We start from the raw sequence: 27743 nt of genomic DNA, 5'->3' as shown, positions 1-27743 counted from the left end.
AACAGTTTGTCATTGCAGGATGTTTATTTAACTCTCCTTCTTTATGATACTGTAAAACAGTACATTTATATCAAATATAGAAACAAGAATCATTATACAGAAAAATAAATCATCTAACTTTACAAAACTGAAAAATAAGAGATAAGCCAAATGTACAAATATAAAATGTGTAAACTCCCTTAAAAAATAAAAGAAAAGCAATAAAAACAACCTCAATATGGCATTACTTTATAATGGACAATGGTTATGTATGTTGATGTGTCAGCTATGCACCCTTAAGAGCTCATAAATAGAAAAAACGTATGTTGAGCGTTTTGGAATAAACGTTTAATATTGAAACGTTGTGGGATGCTGTTAGCTTGCGTACCATACTGTATAATCATGGAGTGTTGGGTACTAATCCCACTCATGATGTGTCACACCTCTCCACACCGTCACTGCCGCTAGAAGGCGCTGTCCCCCTGGTTCCCATTGTTATTTTTTGTGTCGAAATCCCCATAGGGGAATCTTAGATCGCCTCATATAAGAACTGTGTTTCGAAAACACCCCAGCGATTTCACTCATATGATATGCAGCATCGACTGAAGGTGGAAATTTACCCAAAGGGTAACACCATAAACATTAGAAACGAGTCAAACAAAACCCAATGACTACATTTCCCGTGAACGTGGCTAGTAAGTACAGTGATTTCAAACCCAGAAGAGTAGTTTCCTACTTTAAAATTACATCCATTTTCTCCAGAAAACCCATAGCCAGAAAACAGGCTATATCTATAGAGCCACCCCCCGATAGAAATTCCCAGGTGACTTATTTATTGTTGGAAGTGAACACAGTTCTCTTATATGACGTGAGCTAAGATTCCCCTATGATGATTCCAACAAAAAAAAATTACAATGGGAACCGGGTAGCGGAAGTGACATCAGACTTCGGTGGTCTACTGTCTCCCTCCACTGTACCATCTATTAAAGTAGAAAAATAGTCTTTTAAAAAAATAACTACAAGTGTATTTTTATGTCAGCATTTCTCTTCCATTCACGCTTGTCAATGAAGGAAAACCTCTTTTGCACTAGCCCACAAACAATGAAATATTACTGGCCTCACCTCACTATCAGTCTAGGCTTGTAGAATGTCCCTCTTTGATCATGGCTCCCCACCCCTACTATAGCTAGAAAACACTGCACTACAGCTAAAAAAGCTCTGTCATACAGCTAGTATTTTTCTATACATATGTTTTACTACAACTACTATAACTTTGGAAAGCGACTTGTTTAAGTTCATAAACTAAGTATAAAGTGTCCAAGGTTATTGTAATCATGGGAATTCAGTTTTTAGTGGATTTGCCCTTTCAGGAAATTCGACTATTAATGTTATTTATTCAAACATTAGTGGTCAAACTGTATGATAAATTAATAAACCAGTATCAAAGCTAAGATTACTGCACATAACGGTAGCTTGAAGGACAGTAAGCTTCTTCTGTATTTGTTATAATTATCTTTTAGTTAAACGCGCTATATTCCAATATATTCCATTGCTATATGCCATGGTGTTTGTCCCCGATCTCTCCAAATGTTTTGGAAACATAAAATACATTTTTTGGTCAGGATGCCAATGTTATAATCAGGGTTGAAAGAACACAACTCAAATAATGTATCAGCTTCGATTGTAATAGTATTCCAAGCTCTAAAAAAAATTCCATTCCACAAATTAGTATCCCGACCTGAAAATATATTTTCTGTTTACTAAAAAGCTGGAGCCCTGTTACTGAACCAACACACGATAGCAATAATTGCTGTTAGAATGCTATCGGAATATAGAGCCATTTAGTTAACTTATTTTAACAAGAAAATATCAGTTAATCGGTCTGTTACCAGTGTCTCTCTCTGGTCTTACTGGGAAGCGTGTTGGTCAACTCTGATGCTCATTGCCCAACGAGTTCCCTGGGCATTGCTTTAATCCCACAGTATCACCTTTTTATGTCTCACTCACTGGCCAGTTTTCCACCAGGGTTGAACCAGTTCAGTTCTTTTTTTCCCCCGCCTAATATTGAACCAGTTCAGTGTTTCAGCTTAAAATGAAACCCTAAAAGTTGGTTCAGAACTGGAACCAAAAAATGTCCACCGGTTCCGTGAAAGCACCAAGGTTCCAAGAATCTAGATTAGAACAGAACCAGTTCTAGAACCATAGTTCTATGTTGTGTTGCCCATTGCCCAGCTACGTTGACCATGCTGACAATCAAAGTGCTTCACCGCACTGTGGTTTTCACTACTGTTGCTATGCTTCATGTTTCAGTACATCATGTTTCATCAGTAATAAATTAACTTACAGGAGTGAAAAAGAAAGAAAATAACTATTCCCACCTAATACACTTTAGTATGTAGGGACAAAGGAAAGGAGGAAGGGAGTATATATGGATAGAAGGAAATAGTTACAGAATCCTGTACCATATAACCCACACCGTCAGTCAGTCTTTGGTGTGTGTGTTTTGTGTCTGCCTTTCCTTCGTGATCCACAAGGTGGCATCCTCCTGCAGAGCATAGAAGACCAGTTTCTTTATGGTTAGTTTGAGGACATCATCACCGCTTCAAAAACAAAAAAAGAAAACATTATATGGAACTAAGCACTCTAGAACACAGTGATCTCACAGTCAGTAACTGTGTCCCATACACACCACACTCGTTACCCCCACCAAGGAGGTAATAATGTCTTGTCTGTCTTGACCGTTAGCAGGATATCTCGAGCAGTCATGCCTGGGTGGGAAGGTTGGTCCTGGGCCAAGAAAGTGTACTGATCAACTTTCCACGCCCGTTGGCCAAAAGAGGGCGTGACAGTAGCGCAGCAGACACACTTGCCACGTGCTTTTTGCAGAGCACATTTTATTAGTCTTCGTGTAGCGTTTCCTTGACGACTGAATAACAACCACTCCAAAACAACGATTCCAGTTCCCAGACACGGGTTTCCCATCCAATCGTCCAGAGATATCAATGTCTCTTCATGATGTTATGTAATGTGTGTGTGTGTGTGTGTGTGTGTGTGTGTGTGTGTGTGTGTGTGCGTGTGTGTGTGTGTGTGTGTGTGTGTGTTACAGTGGTGCCACAGGTGTAAGTCTGTCTCCGTGCTGTAGGGGGAGCTGGTGATGCAGTTCAGCTTTACACACAGTGGCCGCACCGCAGTGCAGTGAACCAACAGCAGGGGGCTCCTCGTCTCCTAACAGACAAACAGAAACGCACACTCAGTTTTAGCTTCACTCCATTGGTTTATATGTAACTCTTTTACACACTGTACATCGTGTTACGTTTTAGAAGCATTATACAACCAAATAGCAATGCATTCAGCCAGTGGCGGCTCCAGGCAATTTTTAATGGGGGTGCTGGAAGGGAGCTTGGCTATTAATTGAGGTGCTAAGTAGTTGTGGATATAGCCTACCAAAACACAAAACCTTGCACATTATGAAACAGCAAATCACTGTTCATGCAGTAGTAACATTCAGGTATTGCATCAGCATCACAAGTGTTAAGTCACATTAAATAAATGGCAATACCATCAACAAAAGGAGTGATGTGGCTATAGGCTGCAAACAGATACTGACAATTTCTGGCACATTGTATTTTTCTCCTAACTTATCATGAAGGACTTCTAGTTTCTACAGTGGTGGGCAGGAACCTTTCTTTCACCAATGTCACAGATTTGAACAAGGATCATTTTATTTGATGACAGTGAAAAAAATATGATTTGGCTGAGCATTTCTTGGGGGTGCTAAGGGGGTGCTATGGGCTTCTTTGGAGGTGCTAAAGCACCTGCAAGCACCTCCCTAGCGCCGCCTATGCATTCAGCCCAAGACGGAAATAGCAAGACATGCCATCTCCGGTTTACTTCCCGTATCAGTTTGAAGAGGGTGGTCGACGCCTTTTTAGGAGACGGGAAGCAGGTTGGAGTCTATTCATTCTAATGGGAGAGTGAACGTGAACACATCTTCTGAACCCAGTGGTGTGTTCTAGACTTTTTTTGAGGGCACTATAATCTATGATCCGCGGCTATTCCTGTGGCCAGGGCATACGCCAGTGCATAATGCCTATCAGATACACTACTTTGAAAGGTTCACGAGGGCATAAGCTTTTTCAGAAAAATGTCTTCAAAGCATACTCCGTATACCCACGACGTGACAGGTAGAACACAGCACTGTCTGAACCACTGGTCACTGGACTAATTATTGGACCCGATCGTCACAAGCAACACAATATTCCCAATATTTTGGGGGTACTGACCCACAGGTTGAGAACCACTGACTTTTTGTACCATTTGTAGTATTTGTGTAACTATGTCGCCTCTAGTGGCTCCAACTGAGAACGTGTATCTTCCTATATTAAATAGCTTTGATCCAGCCTTACCCAGGCCCGAGGAAGACGATTCGCTGTCGGCCAAGGAGGAGGAGTCGGCCTGGTCGTGCGACAGCCCCTCCATCAGGGGAATGGACAACTCGGAGGACGGCACCGACGAATCATATATCCCCGAGTCCCTGGGGGGCGGGGCCTCTATGTGGGGGGAGGAGGGGTCTCCTTCCGATTGGAGGAGGGGCGGAGGTGGGGAGAGGCGGAGGGAGGAGCCACAAACTGCGTTCTGGATGGAAGGAGCCGAGGAGGAGGATTCTCTGAAGGCGAACCCAGGACCGGACCTGCAATTGAATCAGGACAACAAGGAAGAGATATTTATATTGGAAACATTTGGGGAAAACTATAATATAAAAAAATTTGCTCAAACAAAAAACAAATTTAATTTTTTTTTTAAATCACTTTAAATATATATATATACAGTATTTTCTGGACTATAAGGCGCATCTGACTATAAGGCGCACTGTCAATGAATGGTCTATTTTCAAACTGTTTTCATATATAAGGCGCACCTGACTATAAGGCGCACATAATAGACGCTACCGTTGCGTTATGCATCCAACAGATGGAGCTGTGCTAAAGGTAATGTCAATGTCAATGAATGATCCATATATAAGGCGCACTGGACTATAAGGCGCACTGTAGTTTTTTGAGAAAATTAAAGGCTTTTAAGTGCGCCTTATAGTCCGGAAAATACGGTATATTCAAAGATTTGCACACATTTTCAAGATTTTTCAAAAATAGCAGTTCTACAAGTTCATGGCGCAGCACCAAGTGACGCGCAATGAGCTTGTATAGCTTAGCTGCTATGAAAAATCTTGAAAATGTATCAATGTGCTCTATATATATATATATATATATATATATATATATATACATATACATATACATATACATATACATATATATGAAAAGGTTTATTTTTATTATATTACAGAAGAAAATAAACATTTACACAATAGTCAAATCTTTAGAGATGGATCAGTATAAGCCCTAAATAATAATAATAATATACAATTAACTAAAAACACGATTACCGTGAACTGGCTGCAGGTGCAGACGTAGAGCAGTGCGGCATGCTGGGACTGGAACATTCAGCGCCACAGCTCAGACCGCTAGCCAGACCCACACCACCAGGGCTGCTGCTGGAGCCGGGGCTCAGGCTCAGGAGGAGAGCGTTTTTCCTCAACGCTCCTCCTCCGTCTCGTCCCAGCGACGCGCTCCTCACCACCACCTCGTTCAACACCAGACCCCTGGACTGCACCAACCTCTCCTTAGCAGGAGACGAAGAGGAGGAGGAGGAGGAGGAGGAGGTGGAGGGTTTTGGGGGGGAAGGAGTGCCTGGGGTTTGTTGTTGTGGTGAAGGAGGTAAGGAAGATGAGCAGGAGGTAGAGGGTCCTCCTCCCTCTGCAAGAGGACACAAGGTTCTTTTAGTTAACAGAAACTAACCAAAGAAAGAAAACTAAAATTGGAGGAAAGAAAACAGAAACAGTGTTTTGGGTTTACAAAACGAACTGAAATCATAGACACAATGCCCTTAGTTTTTTTCTCGTTACGAAACGAATAAAAACTAGCAAACCCGCGTTACAAACTTACTACAAAACAACAAACTAACTGAATTAGATTATTATATTTTTTTGTAAAAACGAACTAAAACTAACCCATAATGAAAAATCCCAAACTATTACAACCTTGAGGAGGAGTGTGCTTGTTGAACCAGGAGTCGGGGTTGTGTGCGATGTGCTGGTGCATGTTGCATATGGAGACGTACAGGGAGCGTCCCGAGCGGCTCCGGAAGTAGTTCCTCCTGGAGACGTTGACTGGCTGGGACTCCCTGTCCGACAGGCTGCTCTGGCTGGAGTGGAGACGGCTGAACAGCTGGGGCAGCTGGTCCATTAACTTAAACCTAAAAGAGACCAAAACAAGGCATTCTTAGGAGAAGTAATATCACTAGTGATAGTAGTACAGGACAAGTGGTGGTAGTATTAGTAATAGTAGAAGCTGTACTAGTAATAGTAGTTAATAATACTAGTTCTAGTGACCAATCGACTTCAATAATAATAGCATTAGTAGTAGCATTAATAGAGCCATGATTACGATTAGTGTGATTACAAATTTAAGTTGACGATTAATTGTCACAATAAGAATTGCAATTAACAATTTCATTGTGTTTTCGGCATTGAACATTGGGACATAATTGGGACATAATTTATTACAAAGCCCTTTAGGCTTTGTAATAAATAAATAAAAAATCGCACAGGGAAGTCCAATAACAAAAATAACTGAAATATACAAAGAAATGACTGCCATTTATGAAAAAAAAAGAAAAAAGGTAGAAACGGCAGCTATTTCTGCATTTTTATGAATGAAAAGCTTTCAACATTATGATTATGACGATTATGCAAAATAATTGTGATTATCTTAAACAATTGCGATTAGACAATCCTGTAATAATTGTGACAGGCCTAAGCATGAATCATTATTAGTTAATAAGTACCTGGTTGCCAGGCTGAGTACTGTAGGAACGTCGTTCTCTGTGGAGTAATCGAAGTAAACCGCCATGTAGCGACTCAGTTCGTGGGCCCCGCTCCCTTCACTTTGCCTGGCCAATCGCAGCTTCTCTGCGATCATCGCCACGGCGACGATGAACAGGTCGCTTCCCGGCCCGGCGCTGGGAGAGACGCTGCTGCTGCTGCTGCTGGCGGCGCTGCGGCGGCTGACTGGTGTCTTCCCGCGACGATTCTTCTTCTCCACGTAGTAACTGGAGGAGTCGGAGAACAACACACAAACACTCATGAAGTCATAAAGAAGAGAACCTGTTCATCTGAAGCTGCAGAGCAAGGGTCTTCAAACAGAGTTACTACAGGGGGTCCTCCAAACTTTATGACCTTTTTTTTCTCCTTTTTTATATTAACCACTTGAACCCTAGCGTCCATATTCGGAGAACTTTAGCAGCGGCAAAGAGGTTTGGTGTAGAGGGGAAAAAGAGCAGACTAAGTACAGAGTGAAAGGTCAAGTTTATTAACTCATCTAGTGCCATTCGCGAGATGTCTCGCGAAATGTACTCGAGTATATGTAGTGCCATTCACGGGATATCTCGGGAAAAGTAATAGATTACTGTAACGGCGAGTACATTACCGAGAAGAATCGCCGGCGGTCCGGAGACGAAATCCGTCGCTGATTTTGCATCATCACGGCTCCACGAGCACAAAATAGTCCCATCCATAACATTGAGGTGGACGGGGGATCTCATCTTTAATGTCCATTATCTCAAAACTACACTTTAGAAGCTAGGATGGAGGCAGATGCTCGCTTATGTTACACAATGATAAAAGCTCCGGTCGGCCATTACACAACTCCACGTGGACACGGATCGGTTCCGGCGCACGATCCGATGACGTCAGACCGGAAGTGACTGCGCGGTGGACTTCTGGCCTTCAAAATAAGACAACGCAAGTGAATGGGACCTGAAGGAGGCACTTTGGACATTATAATCCGTTAATGTCTGGGGCTCTGAATGAGTTAAGTATTGACGGTTCAAGTGGATAAATATCTGAAAACACAAATTGACAGGAATCCAAAATACACTGATGATTGTGCTGTCAAACAATGAAACTATATTCAATCTATTAACAGGTTGTGGTGGTCCCTGCTTCATCTCTCTCTCAACTAAGGGGTCCTTGGCCTGAAAAAATAGCCGATCTACAAACTCTTCAGCTTTTCCCCCAGGGGGAAAAGGAGCAGATCAAGTACAGAGCCAACAGTCAAGTTGACAAAATCTTTATCCAACGATAACAAAATATTCTAGGTTTTGGTTCTGAAAGGCTAAATCTCAGCAAATGGCTCAAATGCCCAATAAATAATGGACCTTGAAATGGATATGAAAAGGTTTGAAAACCACTGAGCTAAAGGGTCCTTGGCCTTAAAAAAACGTTGAAGACCACTGCTTTATACAATCATCCCGTCTGATGCAAAGAAAAGAAAGAGAGCTGCAAGGATAGAGCTGCACACATACCGTAGTCCTTTAGAGCAGACAGTGATGATGTAGTTGGACTCATCCAGTCTTCTGCTGAGCCAAGACATCTGGCCTTCTTTACACATCTCCAGATGTTCCCACAGGTCCAGCACAACCTGATCATAGAACACAGTTAGAAACACATGCAGTACATCCTTCCAGGGGTGTCGCACCAAATCCTGGGCCCTGGGTACAAGGATTCACTGCGGGCCCCCCATGAACCCATTATTTTGTGCTTTAACTTTTGAAAAATAGCAGATATACAAGCTCGCGCGCTGCAAGCTTGTAGATCTGCTATTTTTGAAAAATCTTGAAAATGTGTGCAAGTCTTTGAATATTTTGAATATTTCATATATGTTTAATATGTTTCTATGTCAATGGTGCGCAAACTTTATCATGTGAAGGATCCCCAAATTGATATGTATTTGGCCACAGACCCCCATCTCAAAATATTTAGTTCCAGGGACCACCAGAAGCAGAATTTGAGTTACAAATGTTCGCTTAAAAAATACATATATTCAAAGATTTGAAAATAGCAGATCTACAAGCTCGCAGCGCGGCTGTGAGCTTATATGCTATTTTTCAATAGCAAAATTATTAAGGCCCCTTCACCTTGGGCCCTAGTAACTCAGTCCCACTCCCCCCCCCCCTTGTGAGGCCCCTGCATCCTTCCATCCATCCTTCCATGATCCATCCATCCATTTTTTCTGTGTTCTAGATGTCTGTCATTCAATGTTACATGAGTTTAAAAAAAGGATCTCGATGTAAATAAGCCTCGGCTTTCCTGAGCGTATCCTTTTAGTTGATCTTGTACCTTGAACTGTACGTCATGAAACTGTACCTTTTCCTATGCAAAACTTCTAATAAATCAATCACTCAATCAATCATCCATCCATCCCTCTCCAAATCTATTGATTATTACATCCATCTACAGCATTTTTGTCTCAGGTCATCCCTGTAAATAACCGTTTTGTCCACAGCACCCCTGAATTAATTGTTACCTTACAGTACCTTACATACTGTATATGTCAAATATATAAATATTTCACCCTAAGATACAATATGTCATGAGGAAAACTAGTTCCATTTGGACAGATTGAAAATAACTTTTATACTTGGCATTTAACCACTTAAACCCCAGCAGTCCTATTCTGGGGGGAACATTCATCAAAAATAGTTGATCTACAGTACAAGCTCTCATTGTGAGCTTGTAGATCTGCTATTTTTTGGTGAAGAGACTTTGTTTACTTTAGGCTGAAAAAGATCGCACCAAGTGCAATGCAGCTCAGGTCCGTTTTACTAAAATATAAGTGGTTTGGCTGAAGTGATGTTGATTAATTCCTAATATTATCAATTCTACTGCACCCCTGGACCACCAGATGGTGTCAGAGAGTCACATTTCAATTGTCCAACATGTCACATTGTCAATAGTCTTGCTTAGTCTATAAATATAAATAAATATCAAAATCTTTCTTTTAGTCTTAGTCTTTTGAATGACACACCTCTTATGCTGTGTTCAAACCTGAAGCTATTTCTTATACCGAAGCGACCGGTCGCGTCGTTGTCGTTTACAACAGTGTTTCTCAATCTTTTTTGGCTTGAGTATCCCCTTTCCCTGATTTTTGAATCCAAGTACCCCCTTTACCCGACAACAACTTTTTCCTTATAAAACTGCAATTAAAAACATAACTAGTGGTATGATGATGCTATGATAACCCCTCATTTCAAGAATATAACATCACAAATAAGAAAGGGAGTGAGAGTTTAAAACGGTGCCTCCTGAACAGATTTATTTTCAGCACTTTTCATGTCAATAACTTACATTCAATCATCCAAGCACCTCCCAGTTGCCTTTTCTCCATTTAAAAATTGTAGTTAATTATTTAACTATGAATAATATTATGATTTATACTTCTATTCTTCTTTTTGGGGGGCATTTTCTGAGTACCCCCTGCAGTACCTCCGCGTACCCCTAGGGGTACACGTACCCCCATTTGAGAAACACTGGTTTAGAACACACACACACTGCTCTGACCTCACAGCCACAGAAGTCTTGAAGGAAGTAGGCGAAGCTCTGGATGACGGCCGTGTGTTTGGGTCCGTCTCTGTTGGAGTAACACACCATCACCTTGGGGCGGGGCCAGGGACGCTCCGCCCCCAACGCCGCGCTGTGACTGGACGACTCACTGCTCTCCTCATCCAATTGGCTGTAGATGTTTTCTAAAAGAGGAGCGTAAAACGAGAAAAGCGAACATGAACCAAAGCAGTGGTTTTCAACCTTTTTTCACATCATGGTTCATTTTTTATTCTGCATTTGAGCCACGGACCACCATTTGATGAGATTTAGCCTCTCAGACCCAAAATATTTCCAAATATTTTGTTGTTGTTGGACAAGATTTTGTCCACAATTCCATGTTTTACTGATGTGGTACCATATAGAGATAACAGGCAAACGTTGATCAAAAAAATCAATCCTTCTACATTCTCTAATTGTGTAACTTCTTGTAAATCAAGTAATTCAGATGTTTTAAACAATGATTTTTTTGTAGAAGAGAGTGTAAAATGAAACTAAACGGACCCGTAAAGGCCTGTCCATATCTCCGCAATGTTCGGTGAGTTGCGATTTCCGACGTGCAAATTTCCGAACTCTCATTCGGTGTAATGAGGGTCCATTTGGTTACCAACTCTCCATCATTTAGTTGTAGACCACCTGGAACCCCCCCCCCCCCCCCCCTCACAGACCACTGGTTGAGAACCACTGATATAAAGTCTCCAGCCATCAATTGATGTTACCTTGTTGCTTCTTGCGACACATGACGGTAAAGAGCGTGGCGAAGGCAGACATGATGACCAGAGGGACGGTGATGGCCATGGCCCTGATGGGCCCCGCCCAGGGGGAGTGGACTGGAACACAACAACACATTTTATTGTATTTAGTTTAGTCCATACCATAGTCTCTTGAATAAAATTAATCTGAAAAGGTTTTAGTTTTAGTCTAGTTTTGGTCGACTAAACATTTTAGTTGACTAAATCTACAGTTGATTTTGTCGTCAAATGTATTTTGGCGGGCCTTGATGCTGTCGTAATGCCTGATTTATACTTTGTTGCATGCTGAAAATAGTCGATCTACAAGCCAGTTTACAGGGCTGAGCTCTGAAAACCACTTGTAGATCTGCTATTTTCAGAGCGCAACGCCCGAGGTGTCTAGGTCTAAATGGGTTAGACTAACACACACATTTGAATAACTTACAAAGTCAAGGGATATATATCGGAGTACAAAACTAACTGTGGTATAAATGAGTAAAAGGACACATGGTTTGACGATAGAACACACTTAAAAATGACATACCCAGTAATGAGATAGACCTGCACACACATATATGCATGTGTGTCTGAGCGTGTATGTGTGTCTCACCTTGGCTGACATGGTACTGGGTTTGTCTCCTGGTGATGTTATTGTCATCTCTCAGCTGAGAGTGAGTGAGTAAGAGAGAAAGAGAGAGAGAGTGAGAGAGAGAGAGGGGGGAGTTAAATAGGTTTGTTATCTACACTGCTAGGGTTGACATGAAACCTTTTACCAGAATGACTTACAAAATGCAAGGTTGGAGTAAGCGCCAAGTCAACAACACACCTAATAGCATCTAGCGTCTAAGACTAAATAGTCAACAAGCAGGGTAACTGTAATGGTCTCCCCAAAACCTAGCCGCCCCCATTTTGTCCCGCAGAACACTCTGCCCGCTTGGTTGGTACAGACTACAGCCCCTAATATGAAGTTTGGAAGTAGTAAGGCAAAAAACACTGTTACAATGACAGAGGCACGCCGTCTGAATGTGGCAATGGGGCTGTTAAGTATGACATCATTTTGTAGGCAGAGGACAATTTCTGCCCCCAGTTTCCATGAATCTTTTTACTATTTTACTATTTACACATTTTTCTTCTCTTTGTTGTTGAAAGGAAAGTGTTAGAATTATACTTTAGTCGTTATTTTTGTCTCGGATCTGTTGAAAATAGCGAGGGACAGAAAATGCTCTGGGGGCAGATTCTCCTCTGCCTACAAAATGATGTCACGGCTTAAAAGCCCCATTAGCCGCGTCGAGCATTGCAAAGTCTGCTTCAGCCGACTCAGCACCGTTCAAGTTCCCTTCAGGAACTTAATAAGCAGATGCATCTTAAAACATTAGACCTGCACAGACCTGCAAGTTCAAGAGAATAATTCATTTAACCCTTCCAGTGCCAGCCCCTAGAGGGCGCCAAAGAATGCCAGGGTATCTCCCATAGGCGAGCGCATTAGCATCCGGGGACTCACGTTGCAGTGACGCGCGTGCTCACGTTCGTGCACGTCATGAAAAGGTCCCGGATGAAAATGGCTACAAAATAGCTATTCGCTTTTTCTCATTTAAAAGATAATTTTTCGGCGATTTCGCCGTAAATAAACCTCGCGCCGCTTCCCTAAAAACACAATCCAGAGAAAATGACCTTCAAAGATGTGGGTTTGCATTGGATTCGGCGGCGATTCGCGGCGGCGTTACTAGTTTACGGCCGGGCGGGGGGCGGCCGGATCTCGGTCACTGGATGGAAAATTTAGGCCGGGGCTTCAGTAGGCCTCAGATCATTTTATTCATTTCATTAAAAAAGCTGCATTAATTCGGGATCGGCACACTGGACGCCGTACCGCCGGCGGCGCCGAACATTCAGTGAACATTGGGGGGCTCAAAAATGTATTTTAAACCATTTTTAATGGAATATATCGTCGGACCATGTAAAATGGCTCGCTGGAAAGCGTAGGACGAGCCAGGACCACCCACGGCTCTACAAGCAGCTCAGGGTAAGTAAAATAAAATAAAAAAATTGTATTGGATTGAAATAAAGCTGAACTTGTTCGGGATCGGCACAATAAGAGTTAAGAGCAGCGTTTCAGTCATGAGTAGTGGGGGGGGGGGGGGGGTTAGTGTTATTTGTACCTCAATAGCGTAGGTCCCTGGAGACACGTCCTGTAGAACACAGGTGGTTCTGTACAGGTTCAACTCCTGGACATGAAACAAAAAATCACACTCGTGTGAACTGAGCGGTGGTGTGTGTGTGTGTGTGTGTGTGTGTGTGTGTGTGTGTGTGTGTGTGTGTGTGTGCAACAGCGCCCCTCCCTTAACATGTGTGGTCAGAAAAGGTTACTGCAGGCTACAGACAGACAGACAGACAGAGAGACACGGAGACAGACAGACAGACAGACAGACAGACCCACACACACGGCCACGTATAGGAGCGTTGTGACCACCGCTCAAAAATAAATAAAACAGAAATACATGGTGAGGACATATTCACATTAAAAACAACCAGAAATACTTTGATTGTGAGGGCAAATTCGCAAACAGCATTTATATTTTAATTAGATTAACAGGACCCTATGGGATTCAGCAACAAGAGTGGAGTGCTTTCAGTTGATTCTATCATGTGACAATTGCAACAAAAACAATGCTGCTTATTTAGAGGGCCGTTGCATATTGTGTGGGCCGTTTATTTATTTATTTTAATGCAGAGTGGTGACAGTCCACTTTGAGAAACCAGAATGACTGCTAGTTGTAAAAAGGTAGCATTATTCTTCATGAAGACAGAATGCTCTTGCCAGTCAGGCAACCTGAAAGCAAACTCAACTTGCCCAAGCGTTTATTACTCGCCACGGACAGTCGGGGAACCGCCGTTAGTGTCAACTCCTCTCCTGAGACAGGCAGAGGAGTGGAACTAAACAAACACACAACAAATAGAATAAAATGGAAAGAATACAAAATAAAGGAGAGAGCTAGAGAAAGAATAAGGAGAGCTAAGGTATATAAAAAAGTGACTGACCGGTTTACAGGGCTGGGCTCTGAAAACCGCTTCCTGTCTGAGTTTGTAGAACAGGAAGTAGATTGAAACGCCAAAGGTGATGGGGGCGTGGTCAAACATCACGTGTAAGCTGGAACCCAACTGAGACACATTCAGACTCCTGGGCCTCCAAACTACACACACACACAGAGGGATTGTTTGTTTGTCAGCACAGCTATTTCATTCATGTATTCATGGTTTTGTTGCGTTTGTGGTTCATGGTTTGTTTAATTTCTTACATGGTTTACACACAACGTTGTCTGGCCCCAGCAGCACCTCACAAGCTGTAGTAGCACACACACACACACACACACACACACACACACACACACACACACACACACACACACACACACACACACACACACACACACACACACACACACACACACACACACACACACACACACACACACACACACACACACACACACACACACACACACACACACACGGTTAGAACATTATTTTGTGGACCAGCAGTGAGATTCATTTGGGTAAAAAAATGTTCAAGGCTAAGTTTAGCTGGGCTCAATCAGTCCATCTCCAGTCAGTAAACTAAGCATTCAGTCGTCGTGTATCTTTAGACTTACAGTTTGTTCTGAGGAAGGACGGAGGAAAGAAGCTGTCGTTCATGAAGGTTGGAAAAGGAACCACGCGGACCATGTAGTCCGTGTCAAAGAGCAGGCCTGAGAACAGCTGACTGCTCAGCTTCTAAACAAACAAACAAACATAGAAATACAGGCAGGGGCGTCACAAGGGGGAGAAAAGTGGGACTGAGTTACTAGGGCCCAAGGTGGTGGAGGGGCCTTAATTATTTTATACTTTAGCTATTGAAAAATAGCAGATATACAGTATACAAGCTCACAGCGCTGCACTCAGTGCCGCGCTGCGAGCTTGTAGATCTGCTATTTTTGAAATGTCGTGAAAATGTGTGCAAATCTTTGAATATGTGTATTTTTAAGCGAATATTTGTAACTCAAATTTTGCATATGGGAAACCCCCCCTATGAAGAACATTCATGGGGGGCCCGCAGTGAATCCTTGTACCCAGGACCCAGAATTTGGTGCGACATCCCTGAATACAGGGTTCCCACACATTTTTAACCATGAGTTTTCAAAACTTTTCCAAAGTATTTGACCTATAATTTCAAGGCCTGTAGCAAATACACGGTGCAATATGAGACCCTTAAACCAGTGTGCTTATCAATGCACCAAGACAGACTCGAGCAAAGGTGTCACATGACAAAAAGAACAGATCTATAAGCCAACAACGTATCACGTAACACTGCGTTTTACCATTTAATGTTGGACAAAAACAATGTATATCGTTGTCGTCGGGCAGAAACCTCTTATCTCCATATTTTAACTTTTTGTGTTTTTCCTAGTAAATTAACTCCCTACTTGATCGTACTACAGTGTCACCCAGCAGCAGCAAAAGTAGCAGATCCACAAGCTCGAAAGCTTGAGCTTGTAGATCTGCTACTTTTAGAATTTGAATCCTGAAAAGTAACAGTTTTGAACATATGAGCGAGGTTTCTTCGCTTCTAAACAAACAAACATACTTCTACCACTTTTTCTAGTCACATGTTCAAATACTGGATTCTGATTGGCTAAATTCCGGAGGTTATGGCAGAACAACCGCCGCAGTTGTGTGAGGACGAGATCAATGCGCCTCAGTGTACATCCGGGGACTTCAGGAGGTAGTCGGAACACCTTTCCCCCAACCAACATATGACGGTCGTAGCGGTCCTATGTTTACTAACGTGCGTACGACGTCGCCGATTTATTTGGATCCAATGCAATCCGCCAACTTTAAAGCCCCTTTTCTCTGAACCTATGCCTTTCTGGAAGCGAACAGCCTCTATTTACGGCCGGAACGGTCCTTCTAACTGACGTTAGCTTAGCTGTATGCTAGACATCTTTCTCTGCATGGAGTTGGCGTCATCTGGTGGTGAGTAGAAGATGTTGTTTGTGGAACTATTTGCTGTCGTCGCGGAAGTTTTATAGGCAATAATGATTGTAACTTAATATCCTTGCAAGTTACAACTATGTGTTTTCTTTCATGTATACGGAAAAAAGTGGTAGAAAAGCTATTTACCACTCGGGGTCGGACATTATGCTCTGATAATGTCCTGTGTGAGGGTGTTATCGGACTCGGCTTCGCCGATCACCCCCTCACACAGGACATTATCAGAGCATAATGTCCTCTCACTCGGGGTAAATTGCTTACATAATGTCAAGTAGTATGTTTCAGCTGTCCATCTAAATCTTTTCGCACTGACAAATGAGGCAAACCACTCTCTCAATGGCTGAGTTTCACGTCGATCGGCACCAACGGTGTCGGAGATTAGCTGTCCACAAACAGACGGACGGATGGACAGACGGACGGATGGACGGACATGGTGCAAAACACAGCCTCTGCCACGCCTTCGGCAAAAAAAGACGCACATCACCTCCACCCAGCCAAAGGGAGGACAGTAGTTTACAGTTTACAGTTTAGGCATTTAGCAGACGCTTTTAATCCAAAGCGACTTACAATAAGCAGATAAAACATCACAATAAGCCAATGAAAATGATCTGGGCGTCGTTTGCAAGTTATGTCAGTGCAAACTGCATGTGCGTGACTCAAACAGCAGAAGAGCACTGCTCAGCTACTAATCCAAACAGACACACAAACATCTTGTACTGACATTAACTAGTCTATGGCATTAGCGTAACTGTATTGATATCAACTCTATGGTCTTACTGTGTCCGTAGTCTTTACTGATATTAAATCTATGGTTTTAGTATGTAAGATACATTAGCCATGTATGTACTTACAGTGTTTCTGTGGGAAAAGTTGAGTTGTCGTGGGTCTTTGAGGACGAGGTGTTGACACTGTTTACCTTCTGGATTCTTATCTTCCAAATAGACTCTGAAACCTTTCACGTGCTCTATACCTGAGAGACAAAAAGGGAGAGGTTTCATTCATATAGGCCAGTGTTTCTCAATCTTTTTTGGCTTGAGTACCCCCTTTCCATGATTTCTGAATCCAAGTACCCCCTTTACCCGACAACAACATTTTGCTTATAAAACTGCAATTAAAATATAAATAAATAGTGGTATATGAACCCCCCATTTCAAGAATATAAAATAACAAATAAGAAATGGGGTGAAAGAGTTTCAAACGGTGCCTCCTTTTTCATTTTCAACACTGTGGTCCTAACATTTCAGTCAGGTTTTCATGTCAATAACTTCCAAACAACTTTAAAACACATCCCAGTTGCCTGGTACTATGTACATTGGCTTAACAACTCAGGCTCATATCAAGTTTCTCCATGTGTCTTCATTAAACATAAAAGTAAATGTTTTTTGCCCTCCTAATTCAATTGTAGTTGATTCTTTAACTATGAACAAGCATGATTTATAGTTTTCCTTTTTGAGGGCATTTTCTGAGTACCCCCTGCAGTACCTCCACGTACCCCTAGGGGTACGCGTACCCCCATTTGAGAAACACTGATATAGGCTGTGCTCTATAGTTCTTTTGGTGTAACATCAGACCTTCAATATTTTACATGTATTCATTCGTTGCTATATTGAGAAGTATTTATCGGTTGCAAATGCTGTGTTCAACTGGCACCCATAATATGGGCCACATCGAACTAGTTAACGACATAAACCCCAACATCCCCTAGCCTCGTACCCGCCCTCTTCCGGAAACCATTTCATTTGGAATCCTCCTGGATAACGGAAGTTGGTCGTTTACTAGGCTAAACATGCCCATTCATAATAGGCTATCATTTCAGAAAAATGCATGAACATTGTGCAAAACTAGGTGAACATTTGGCAAACCTATGGCAGATCTATTCTCTGCTCTTCCATTTCCCTGAAAGAGTTCAAACTCATCTCTACCTTATAATTATAGTGCATGCGTGCACACATTACCGCACACGCACGCACGCACACACACACACACACACACACACACACACACACACACACACACACACACACACACACACACACACACACACACACACACACACACACACACACACACACACACACACACACACACACACACACACACACACACACACACACACACAGGAATGTTTCCTATTATTTGTGCGGGGACTAGTGAGGGAAGATGAAGGATATATGAAATCCTATACCTCTACTAACATCACTACATCACAGAGAGAGAGAAGGTGAGGAAGAGAAGAGGGAAAGAAAGCATGAGAGATAAAGAGGTGAGGGGGGAGGAGGAGAGAGAAGAGAGAAGAGAGAGAGAGAGAGAGAGAGAGAGAGAGAGAGAGAGAGAGAGAAGGAACGACAGGGAGAGGAGGGAGGGAAAGCCGTAGAACGAGTTTTTCTGTGTGTATGGGAGGCAGATTGATCAAATACCACAGAACAGAACAGTCTCTCTCTCTCTCTCTCTCTCTCTCTCTAATGCCACAGAACAGTCTCTTTCTGTGTTTCTCTGCCCCTCTCTTTCATTCACTAACTTTTTTTCCTCTCTTCATCTGTTGCCCTCTTCTCCTCCTTGGTCTCTCTCTCTCTCTCTCTCTCTCTCTCTCTCTCTCTCTCTCTCATAGATATACGTATAACGGTATTAACAGTGGTATAAAGTAACTAAGTACAGAAGTATGATTTTGAGGCATTTCTTTTTTCTTTACTGGAGTATTTCCAATGTTCAGAACTTTTACTACACCACTACATCTCAGAGGCAAATATTGTACTTTTACATTTATTTGAAAACTAGTTACTAGTTACTTTGTCATATTTTATCATAGTTTAACTGGGGAGCCCCCACCCTACGAGCTCTAAGAGTTGAGGCATTACGTTGTATAAAATGGTTCTATTCTCACAATTTCTGCCTCCAATATTTGACAATTTGGCCAATGTTTAATTTGTCATTTTAGAGGTATTAAAAGGTCCTTAAATTGTCACTTTAGAAATGTGCATATGCCCTCTATACACTTAAACTTTATGTTGGTTTGTTTACTGTTGAGAGAGAACGCAATGGTGCACATTAAGTTAATAATCTGGGGACCCCCCAAAATAATTTGGGGACCCCCCTGGGGGTCCGAAGCGACAGGTTGAGAACCACTGACATAGAGCACAACAGCTTGTATTATACCGACTGGGGGGAGGTTCATCTTACAGTTTAGTAAAAGAGCAGGAAGGAAGGATCCAAAAAACATGTGACACTTTATACTTTACACAGAAAGAGAGAGAGAGAGAGAGAGAGAGAGAGAGAGAGAGAGAGAGAGAGAGAGAGAGAGAGAGAGAGAGAGAGAGAGAAACAGCCTTCAGGGTACTCCCACTGATCTGCAAAACTTTGACTCTATGGATGACATACATATAGACCAGTGGTTTTCAACCAGTGGTCCGGGGACTACCAGTGGTCCTTGAGGTGGTCCCCGGCTAAATGATGGAGAATTGGTAGCATTGGACCCTTAGCATGGAATTGTGGACAAAATCGTATCCAACAATAGCAAAATATCGAAGTCTTGGGTCTGAGAGGCTAAATCTCATCAAATGGTGGTCTGTGGCTCAAATAACAAATAAATAATGGACCTTGATGTGAAAAGGTTTGAAAACCACTGCTTTAAACAGTCAGACAGACAGACAGACAGACAGACAGACAGACAGACAGACACATACCTAGTTGACTAGGACAGTGGTTCTCAACCTGTGGGTTTGGGACCCCCAGGGGGGGGTCCCCGTGTTGCGAGGCGTTGTGAGCCGTGTTATGCAAAATGTCCGGGTGGGGGGATCCCCAGTTAAAATATGATTATTTTGTGAGTCGCACTGGACTAGATACCAGTGGACAGACATACAGACACATACCTAGTGGACTGGGATACCAGTGGACAGACAGACAGACAGACAGACAGACAGACAGACACATACCTAGTGGACTGGGATACCAGTGGACGATGACAGCAGCCTGACTGGAACAGGACAGATGTGAGAAAGACATGTTGGAGACCTCATGGATGGCATGTTTACCCGCTGGAGAGATGACTGAACAATCTGAGATAGAGGGAGAGAGAGAGAGAGAGAGGGGGGTGGAGAGAGAGAATGATTTACTATCACAGGCAGGATGTATACTGTACGTATTTACTGGAATTACCTGGAGGCCTGGAATTATTTTATACTTTAGCTATTGAAAATTAGCAGATCTGCAAACTCACAGCGCACTGTGAGCTTGTAGATCAGCTATTTTTTTTTAATCTTGAAAATGTTTGCAAATCTTTGAATAGGCCTATATGTATTTTCAAAGCAAACTGTTGTAACTCAAATCTCTTCGCCAACGTATGAATGGTGCTAGGTTGCTAGGAGACGGATACAACCGGAAAATGACATCATCCCAAAAATGTTTTTCCCCATCCACTTCACTGGTGAAGCCAGTGGCTCTGCTGGCGCACAAGTAGCCCAATTGACGAAATTGACAGTATATTTACCCGTAATTGCTGGACTATAAGCCGCGGCTTTTTTCCCATGTTTTGAACCCTGCGGCTTATACAAAGGTGCGGCTTATATAGAGATTTTTACAGCTAACGGCCAGTTAGTTTGTTTTACAATGGTCTTTAACAAGGATTTATATATAGATTTGTACAGCTAACTGCCACCAAGGGCGCTCTAGCAGGAAGCAGGAAGGACACCTGCGGCTTATATATGTAAACATTAGTTTTTTGTTCTAAATTTAGCTGGTGCGGCTTATATTCAGGTGCGGCTTATAGTCCAGCAATTACGGTACTCATAGTTTTAGTCTTCATAGCTTAAATTTGTATTAGTTTCTTTCATTTAGTTTTCGTCAGTGAAAAAAGGTAGTCGACGAACATTTTTCGTCATAGTTTTTAGTTGACGAAACAATCAGAGACAATCAGCCATGAGCCTGACCTCTCTCTCTCTCCCTCTCTCTCATATTGAGGAAGAGGAGAGAAGATGAGATGAAGAGAAGCACTGACTCGTGTCCTATCACACGCCCCCCCCCTCCTCCTCTCCATCCTTCCTCTACTCCATCCCTCTATCCATCCCTCTCTCTCTCCGTTCAGTGGAAGAAGAAGATAGAAGCAGTCAGTCGTGTCGTTAACCCCGCCCCCTTCTCTTTCTCTCTGTAAATCCCCCTTTTCTCTTCTTTTCCCTTCTCCTCCCTCCCTCCTCTGTTCATGGCTGGCTGCATCCCTTTCTCTCTCTCTTCCTCTCCTCCTCTTCCTCTCCCGGAGAGAGAGGAAGAAATGTCACAAGGGAGGGAAAACTCTTTCTTCAAATGACTGATGGACAGTGGTGGAAAAAGTACTCAATGTTTTTACTTACTTACTTTTTACCAGTGGTGTAAAATAACTAAGTACTTTTACTTAAGTACTGTACTCAAGTACACTTTTGAGGTATTTATACTTTACCCCAGTATTTCCAATTTCCAATACTTTTACTTCTACTCCACAACTCAACACGATTTAGCCATGATTAAACCTTGCACACCTCATGGATATGCGTGGAACAGAGAAAATGAGCTCTAAAGATCCTGATTGCATTGGAGTGGATGGTAAATATCGGCGGCACGACGCTCTCGCGGGCCGTGTAAACAGATGACGGCCGGCGGCGCGGCTCAAAAAAAAAAAAAGAAAAAAAAAAAACATTTAAAAAAAAAAGCCTAACTAGTTCGGGATAGGCACCCAGGACGTTAATAATTATCCGGAACTAGTTCGGGATAGGCACAATAAGAGTTAAGTACAGTACTTGAGTAAATGTACTTTACATCACTGCTGATGTGTGTGTGAGGGAAAAGAGGAGAGAGAATGAGAGGATGCAACAGGGACGTGCAGAGAATGTTAGAGAGGCAGGGGCTGAAATCTCTAAAAGGGCCTTTTGGTGAAAATATCAAAAATAGCAGACCTCCAAGCTCACAACGTGTCTGTCAGCTAGGAGATCGGCTATTTTTGGTAGCTTGATCTAAGCATAATCAAGCCAATACTGGAGATGAGGCGTACGGCATGGATTTCTACACAGAGAGGACAGTTTTTTCAACATAAGATGCTGCATTCAAGTTCAGGAGAGTTTGGACAAGGCAATTCTCTTGAATGCTGCCTTCAGGTACGGCATGGAAAAAGGGCATTTGCATTTCGTTCACCATAATAAAAACTACATTCATGGTCTGGAGAGGGCACTTTTTACAGATGGATTAAAGGGCATGGGGCTCAAGCCCCCTTTGATGTCTAGGTGTGCACGTGCCTGGGAAGCAGAGAACAGAGGAGAAGAAGCCAGAGGAAAGAAAGAAGATGAGAGGAAAAGGGGGAGAAGAGGAAGAAGGGAGAGGAGAGGAGAGTGGAACAGAGGAGAAGAGAGAAGAGGAGAGAAGCAGATGAAAGCTGGAGGGAAACAAGGAGAAAGGAGGAGCAGGTGAGAAGGGGAAAAGAGAAGAGAGAGGAAGAAAATAAAAATAATAAACTTTATTTGTACAGCAGCTTTCATGACATGAAATGCAGCCCAAGGTGCTTTACAGAGCAAAAACAAAGTGCTTAAAAAGGACGACTTCACCACTTTTCAACCTATCTTCATGTAATTGGTCCTCACTAATGTTGAAGATAAATAAAAATAGCACCATTTCTTTCTACTCAGTCTAGGAAAGCCTAGGGAAGTTAAAAAGAATGTCTGCCAGTGACATCATCTTTTTTTAAGAGAATATTTAGATTTTTATTATCACGAGAACAACGGCTTCCATTATAAAATTGCAACTTTTCAGGAATAGAAAGCCTTCGGTTTCTATTTGCTTGGATTCCCCATCGACGATGTCACAGGCAGACAGGTTTCTGAACTGCCCACAGCCTTCCTATTATGAGACACAGACCACGTAAGGAAAAAAAGTACTATTTTATCTTGAACATGAGTGAGGACCAATTATATGAAGATAGGTTGAAAAGTGGTGAAGTTGTCCTTTAAAGGACAACTTTGTTTTTTTTACAACAAGGGTTCATATTTTAGATTGTAATTAGAGAAAAGAAAAAGTGAGTGTTAAAATGTTTTCATTTGCTTCGTTCTATTGTTTTATCACGTTTACCGTGCTAAAATGTGGGGCATGCGTACGCATGGGGGCATGCGTACAAGTGGCAGAATATGTCTTTTTAGACACAATAAGCCAGCAGTTTCTTTATTGCTATTTACAGTAACACTTCTAGCCCCCATAAGTCACATCCAACCATGAAAGGTTGCGTTGTATCTCGGGAATGGGCTTATTCTGTGTAAAATGACATATTTAGCCACTTTGTACGCAAGCCCCCAACCACTGAAATAAGAATCTCTAAAACAATAGAAAGAAGTAAATGAAATAATTTTAACACTCATCTTTTATATTCTTTAATTACAATCTAAAATATGAACCCTTGTTGTAAAAAACTAAAGTTGTCCTTTAACAGAAGAGGAGAGATGAAGAGGTAAGATGGAGGACAACTGAGGAGGTAGGAGGAGGAAGCGAGGAGAGGAGAGGAGAGGAGAGGAGAGGAGAGGAGAGGAGAGGAGAGGAGAGGAGAGGAGAAAGGAAGACACTAACAGAGGAGAGGAGAGAGCGATAGAGAGGAGATGAAGAGAGGAAGAAGAGAAGAGAACAGAGGAGAAAGGAGAGGAGAGGAGGTTCATGCATGTCCTCTCCTTACACCTCCTTCTATTCTTCTCTTTTTCAAGTCACTGACTCTCACCCCTCCCTCCATCCTCTCTCTGGCCTAGGAAGGGAGGAGAGGCAGTGAGCTGTGTCATCCCCTACACAGCACACACACACACACCACACACACACACACACACACACACACACACACACACACACACACACACACACACACACACACACACACACACACACACACACACACACACACACACACACACACACACACACACACACAGGGGGGCTCAGAGCGTGTCATGGTCACAGACAAAGGTTAGCGAGAGAGACAGGATGAGGAACTTGACTTCTACACAACAAAGAACACAAAAGAGAGGAAGGGCTGTGCGTGTGTGTCTCCGTGTGTGTGTGTGTGTCCGTGTGTCCGTGTGTGTGTGTGTGTGTGTGTGTGTGTGTGTGTGTGTGTGTGTGTGTGTGTGTGTGTGTGTGCGCGCACGCATGCATATGGGGGGGTGGTCTAACAGGTCTGACATTGTTATTGCTAAACATTCTTCTTCTTTCGGACTCACTGGAAGCTGACCTGGTGGATTAATGAATAAATGTCAGACAGACAGACAGGCAGACAGACAGACAGACAGACAGACACATGATGTAACTCACTATCAGTTCTGAAGGCGACTCCTAACCTCCGTCCTGCTTCGTCTACACTGGACTGGACCACCTGGGTGGGAGAGAGAGAGAGAGAGAGAGAGAGAGAGAGAGAGAGAGAGAGAGAGAGAGAGAGAGAGAGAGAGAATGAGAGAGAGAGACTGACACAGCAGCAAGATACAGCATGTGAGCTGCTGTGAATGGAGAAGGATATCAAATGGAATACAACCACCTTAATCAGAACTGGTACACATTATTGTGTATCATGATTTTATCGTGAATTTTGACCCGATTCTATAAGTGTCTTTTGAATCCTTCTAAGATTTTTTTGAAAAACCTATGTTTCTATGTCAGCAATCTGGCCAGCCGTCGTCAAAGAAAAGGTCCTTTTCACTTAACTGGAGCTCAGTTAGTCTGTTCTTGAGAGACTACCGTGTCAGTGGTTCTCAAATCTTTTCATGTGAAGGACCCCCACACTGATATTTATTTGGCCACGGACCCCCATCTCAAAATATTTAGTTCCAGGGACCCCCCCAGAAGCAACATTTGAGTTACAATCGTTCGCTTTGAAAATACATATATTCAAAGTTTTGCACACATTTTCACGACTTTTTCAAAAAATAGCAGATCTACAAGCTCACAGCGCGGCACTCGGCAATGGGTTAAGGACTACTGATCATGGTGTATACTTTCCTGCACTGTCTGCATCCAGTAATCTTGATACATGAAAACCGTTTCACACCCTTTCAATTGTACATATTTTATTTTGATTATATTATATTGATTGATTGTATTGTACTGTGTACACGTCTGCTTTGGCAATGTAAAAGTTTTCTCATGTCAATAAAGCCCTTTGAATTGAAAATGTAATTGACTGACTTAAATGTTCTGTTTACTCTGCGACTGACTCACTGATCAGTTGACTGAATGAGGTTTACTAGCCCCTCTCGGGACCCTAATTACCTTTTTTAGTCTTGGGGAAGACGGTAACCAGGGTCCCTTGCCGGTCCGTTCACTCTCCCTGATACGCACGGGTACCACTGTCTGTTCTCAGACATATACAACGTCATTCAAGTGTTGCTGAGATTCTTCAAAGATGCCAAGAACAGCAGTAGGCTACCGCGGAAACGTGTGTGAATCAGCGCTAATCGGCGTTGTCGTTAAGCAGTATTAACGTTCCTCACTTCCCATGTCCGGCGTTAGGGAGCGTTTGGATATGTACACTGCAAAGCGGGAGCGCACTCATGTGTTGTATATTGGTAACCACTAACCAGAGCGCTCAGTGCGCTCCCGCCTCCCAGTGAACATAATTCGAACACTCCCTAACACGGGATATGGGAAGAGGGGAAAAGCACAACATTTTCAAAAATAGATTAAAAAATATTTAACTGCAACACCGATTACCGTCGAATCGTCGATTCACACGTTTCCGGGGTAGCCTACTGCAGTTCTTGGCATCTTTGAAGAATCTCAGCAACACTTGAATGATGTTATATATAATATGTCTGAGAACAGACAGCGGTAGCCATGCGTATCAGGGAGAGTGAACGGACCGGCAAGGGACCCTGGTTACTGTCTTCCCCAAGACTAAAAAGGTAACTAGGGTCCCGAGAGGGGCTAGAGGTTTAATTGAACAGAAAAAAACATCTTAACTGCAACTGGGAATAATCAGGTTATGACAATAATTAAATGTATGAAATATTAATAATTCCATTTTCTGTTAAATTTCTTTCAAATGTACTTTTTTTTTTACATTTTCACAGCTCTTGGAGATGAGGAATGTTCATATTCTTCATTTCGGTAAGCATGAAATGTTTCATTTGATGTCCAAAGTGTCTTCTCCAGTTGCCGTAATGTTGTACCATTTACTGTATGCATCCAGGGGTTATTGCTCCATCCCATTCCTCTCTAGTCGTAGCTTGTCAGTAAATGCCAGTAGCCTACATTAACAGGGGTTCCCCAAGCTTTTCCCTTTGCCAAGGACCCAGGGGTCATCAATATGTCCGTACACAGACAAATGTGTGTATGGCAAAGACTTGGTCAAAGACGTGGAATAGTTTAGATTTTCAGTTTTACACAACAGTATCATGTTCTTATTTTGATCATGAGACCCAATTACTGAATGTCAGGATCCAGGTTTTCTTCAAAATATGAATGATACTTATTTACAAGTACTACTATTGAGTAATAACAATATTGTCCTGTCCTAACTGGATCTACACACAAGCTGGACACAAAATATGTCTGAACAGGACTTACTGACCGAACGACCCACTAGTCTACGATCAAAGAGTTGTTCTCTTAGTTTAGGTGCGCAAGCACGTACACACACACACACACACACACACACACACACACACACACACACACACCTGAAACCAATCAACAGAACAAACGGTAAATGTGTGTGTGTGTGTGTGTGTGTGTGTGTGTGTGTGTGTGTGTGTGTGTGTGTGTAATGTGTGTGCTGTGGTTGTTGTCCTGCATGTGTCAGGGGCCCCAAAGGTCTGCATTTATGGTCCTGGTGTGTGTGAGCATGTTTTCATGTTGTGGTGTGTGTGTGTGTGTGTGTGTGTGTGTGTGTGTGTGTGTGTGTGTGTGTGTGTGTGTGTGTGTGTGTGTGTGTGTGTGTGTGTGTGTGTGTGCGCGCGCATGCATGCATTTCCTGCGTGCGTGTGTGGGAGAGAGACAGAGAGAGTTTTATGGCAGTGTGGCTCACACCTCTGAAACAAAGCTGGAGGGTGTGTGTGTGTGTGTGTGTGTGTGTGTGTGTGTGTGTGTGTGTGTGTGTGTCTGAGAGAGAGAGAGGCGAGTCAAGAGTAAGCGCTTGCTAATAAGCACAACGCGTCCACATGCACACACAGTTTATAATATGAAGTACGTTACGCCGGTCGGTCACATACATTTTGTATAAATCTCTAGACCATGATGACCAGCTCACGACCACATGCAGCCTGGTCAAAACAAAACATGTTACAAGCATACAGCCCCACAGTATACCCTGTGTACCATTCAGACTCAAGAAGAAGCACCAGATGCATGTTAGGGGCGAGGTCGCACAGGACGGAATTCGCACAGGACAGAATTTATTTGCAACTGTGATTCGAGTTGCGGTTGGTTGTTTAAGTTGGACAAAATGTAGACAAAATATTTTCCTAAGTATGGGATATGACAGACATACAGACATCATAGATGTCTTATGTGATAGACCACATGAGACTCACACA

General features: G+C 42.7%; 1 protein-coding gene across 1 annotated transcript in view; it reads right to left on the bottom strand.

Moving 5' to 3' along the window:
* Positions 1–3079: 3079 nt before the first annotated feature.
* The window catches only part of il17rd (interleukin 17 receptor D), a gene marked incomplete at both ends in the record, with an annotated part of 50859 nt that continues 26195 nt past the window's right edge, over positions 3080–27743 (bottom strand). The window contains 16 exons of the mRNA XM_080728139.1: positions 3080–3204; positions 4386–4669; positions 5423–5792; positions 6077–6291; positions 6883–7146; positions 8401–8516; positions 10436–10620; positions 11194–11304; positions 11816–11870; positions 13362–13427; positions 14242–14393; positions 14499–14543; positions 14853–14973; positions 17082–17200; positions 20160–20282; positions 24529–24589. Of these exons, the coding sequence (XP_080584265.1) occupies positions 3080–3204; positions 4386–4669; positions 5423–5792; positions 6077–6291; positions 6883–7146; positions 8401–8516; positions 10436–10620; positions 11194–11304; positions 11816–11870; positions 13362–13427; positions 14242–14393; positions 14499–14543; positions 14853–14973; positions 17082–17200; positions 20160–20282; positions 24529–24589 (2412 nt within the window). The remainder of the gene's footprint in view (positions 3205–4385; positions 4670–5422; positions 5793–6076; positions 6292–6882; positions 7147–8400; positions 8517–10435; positions 10621–11193; positions 11305–11815; positions 11871–13361; positions 13428–14241; positions 14394–14498; positions 14544–14852; positions 14974–17081; positions 17201–20159; positions 20283–24528; positions 24590–27743) is intronic.

The sequence above is a fragment of the Nannobrachium achirus genome (assembly GCF_963921795.1).
Source record: "Nannobrachium achirus genome assembly, chromosome: 6".
NCBI classification, from domain to species: domain Eukaryota; kingdom Metazoa; phylum Chordata; class Actinopteri; order Myctophiformes; family Myctophidae; genus Nannobrachium; species Nannobrachium achirus.
The sequence above is the reverse complement of the archived record's forward strand: the minus strand, read 5'-3'. Positions and strand labels throughout refer to the sequence as shown.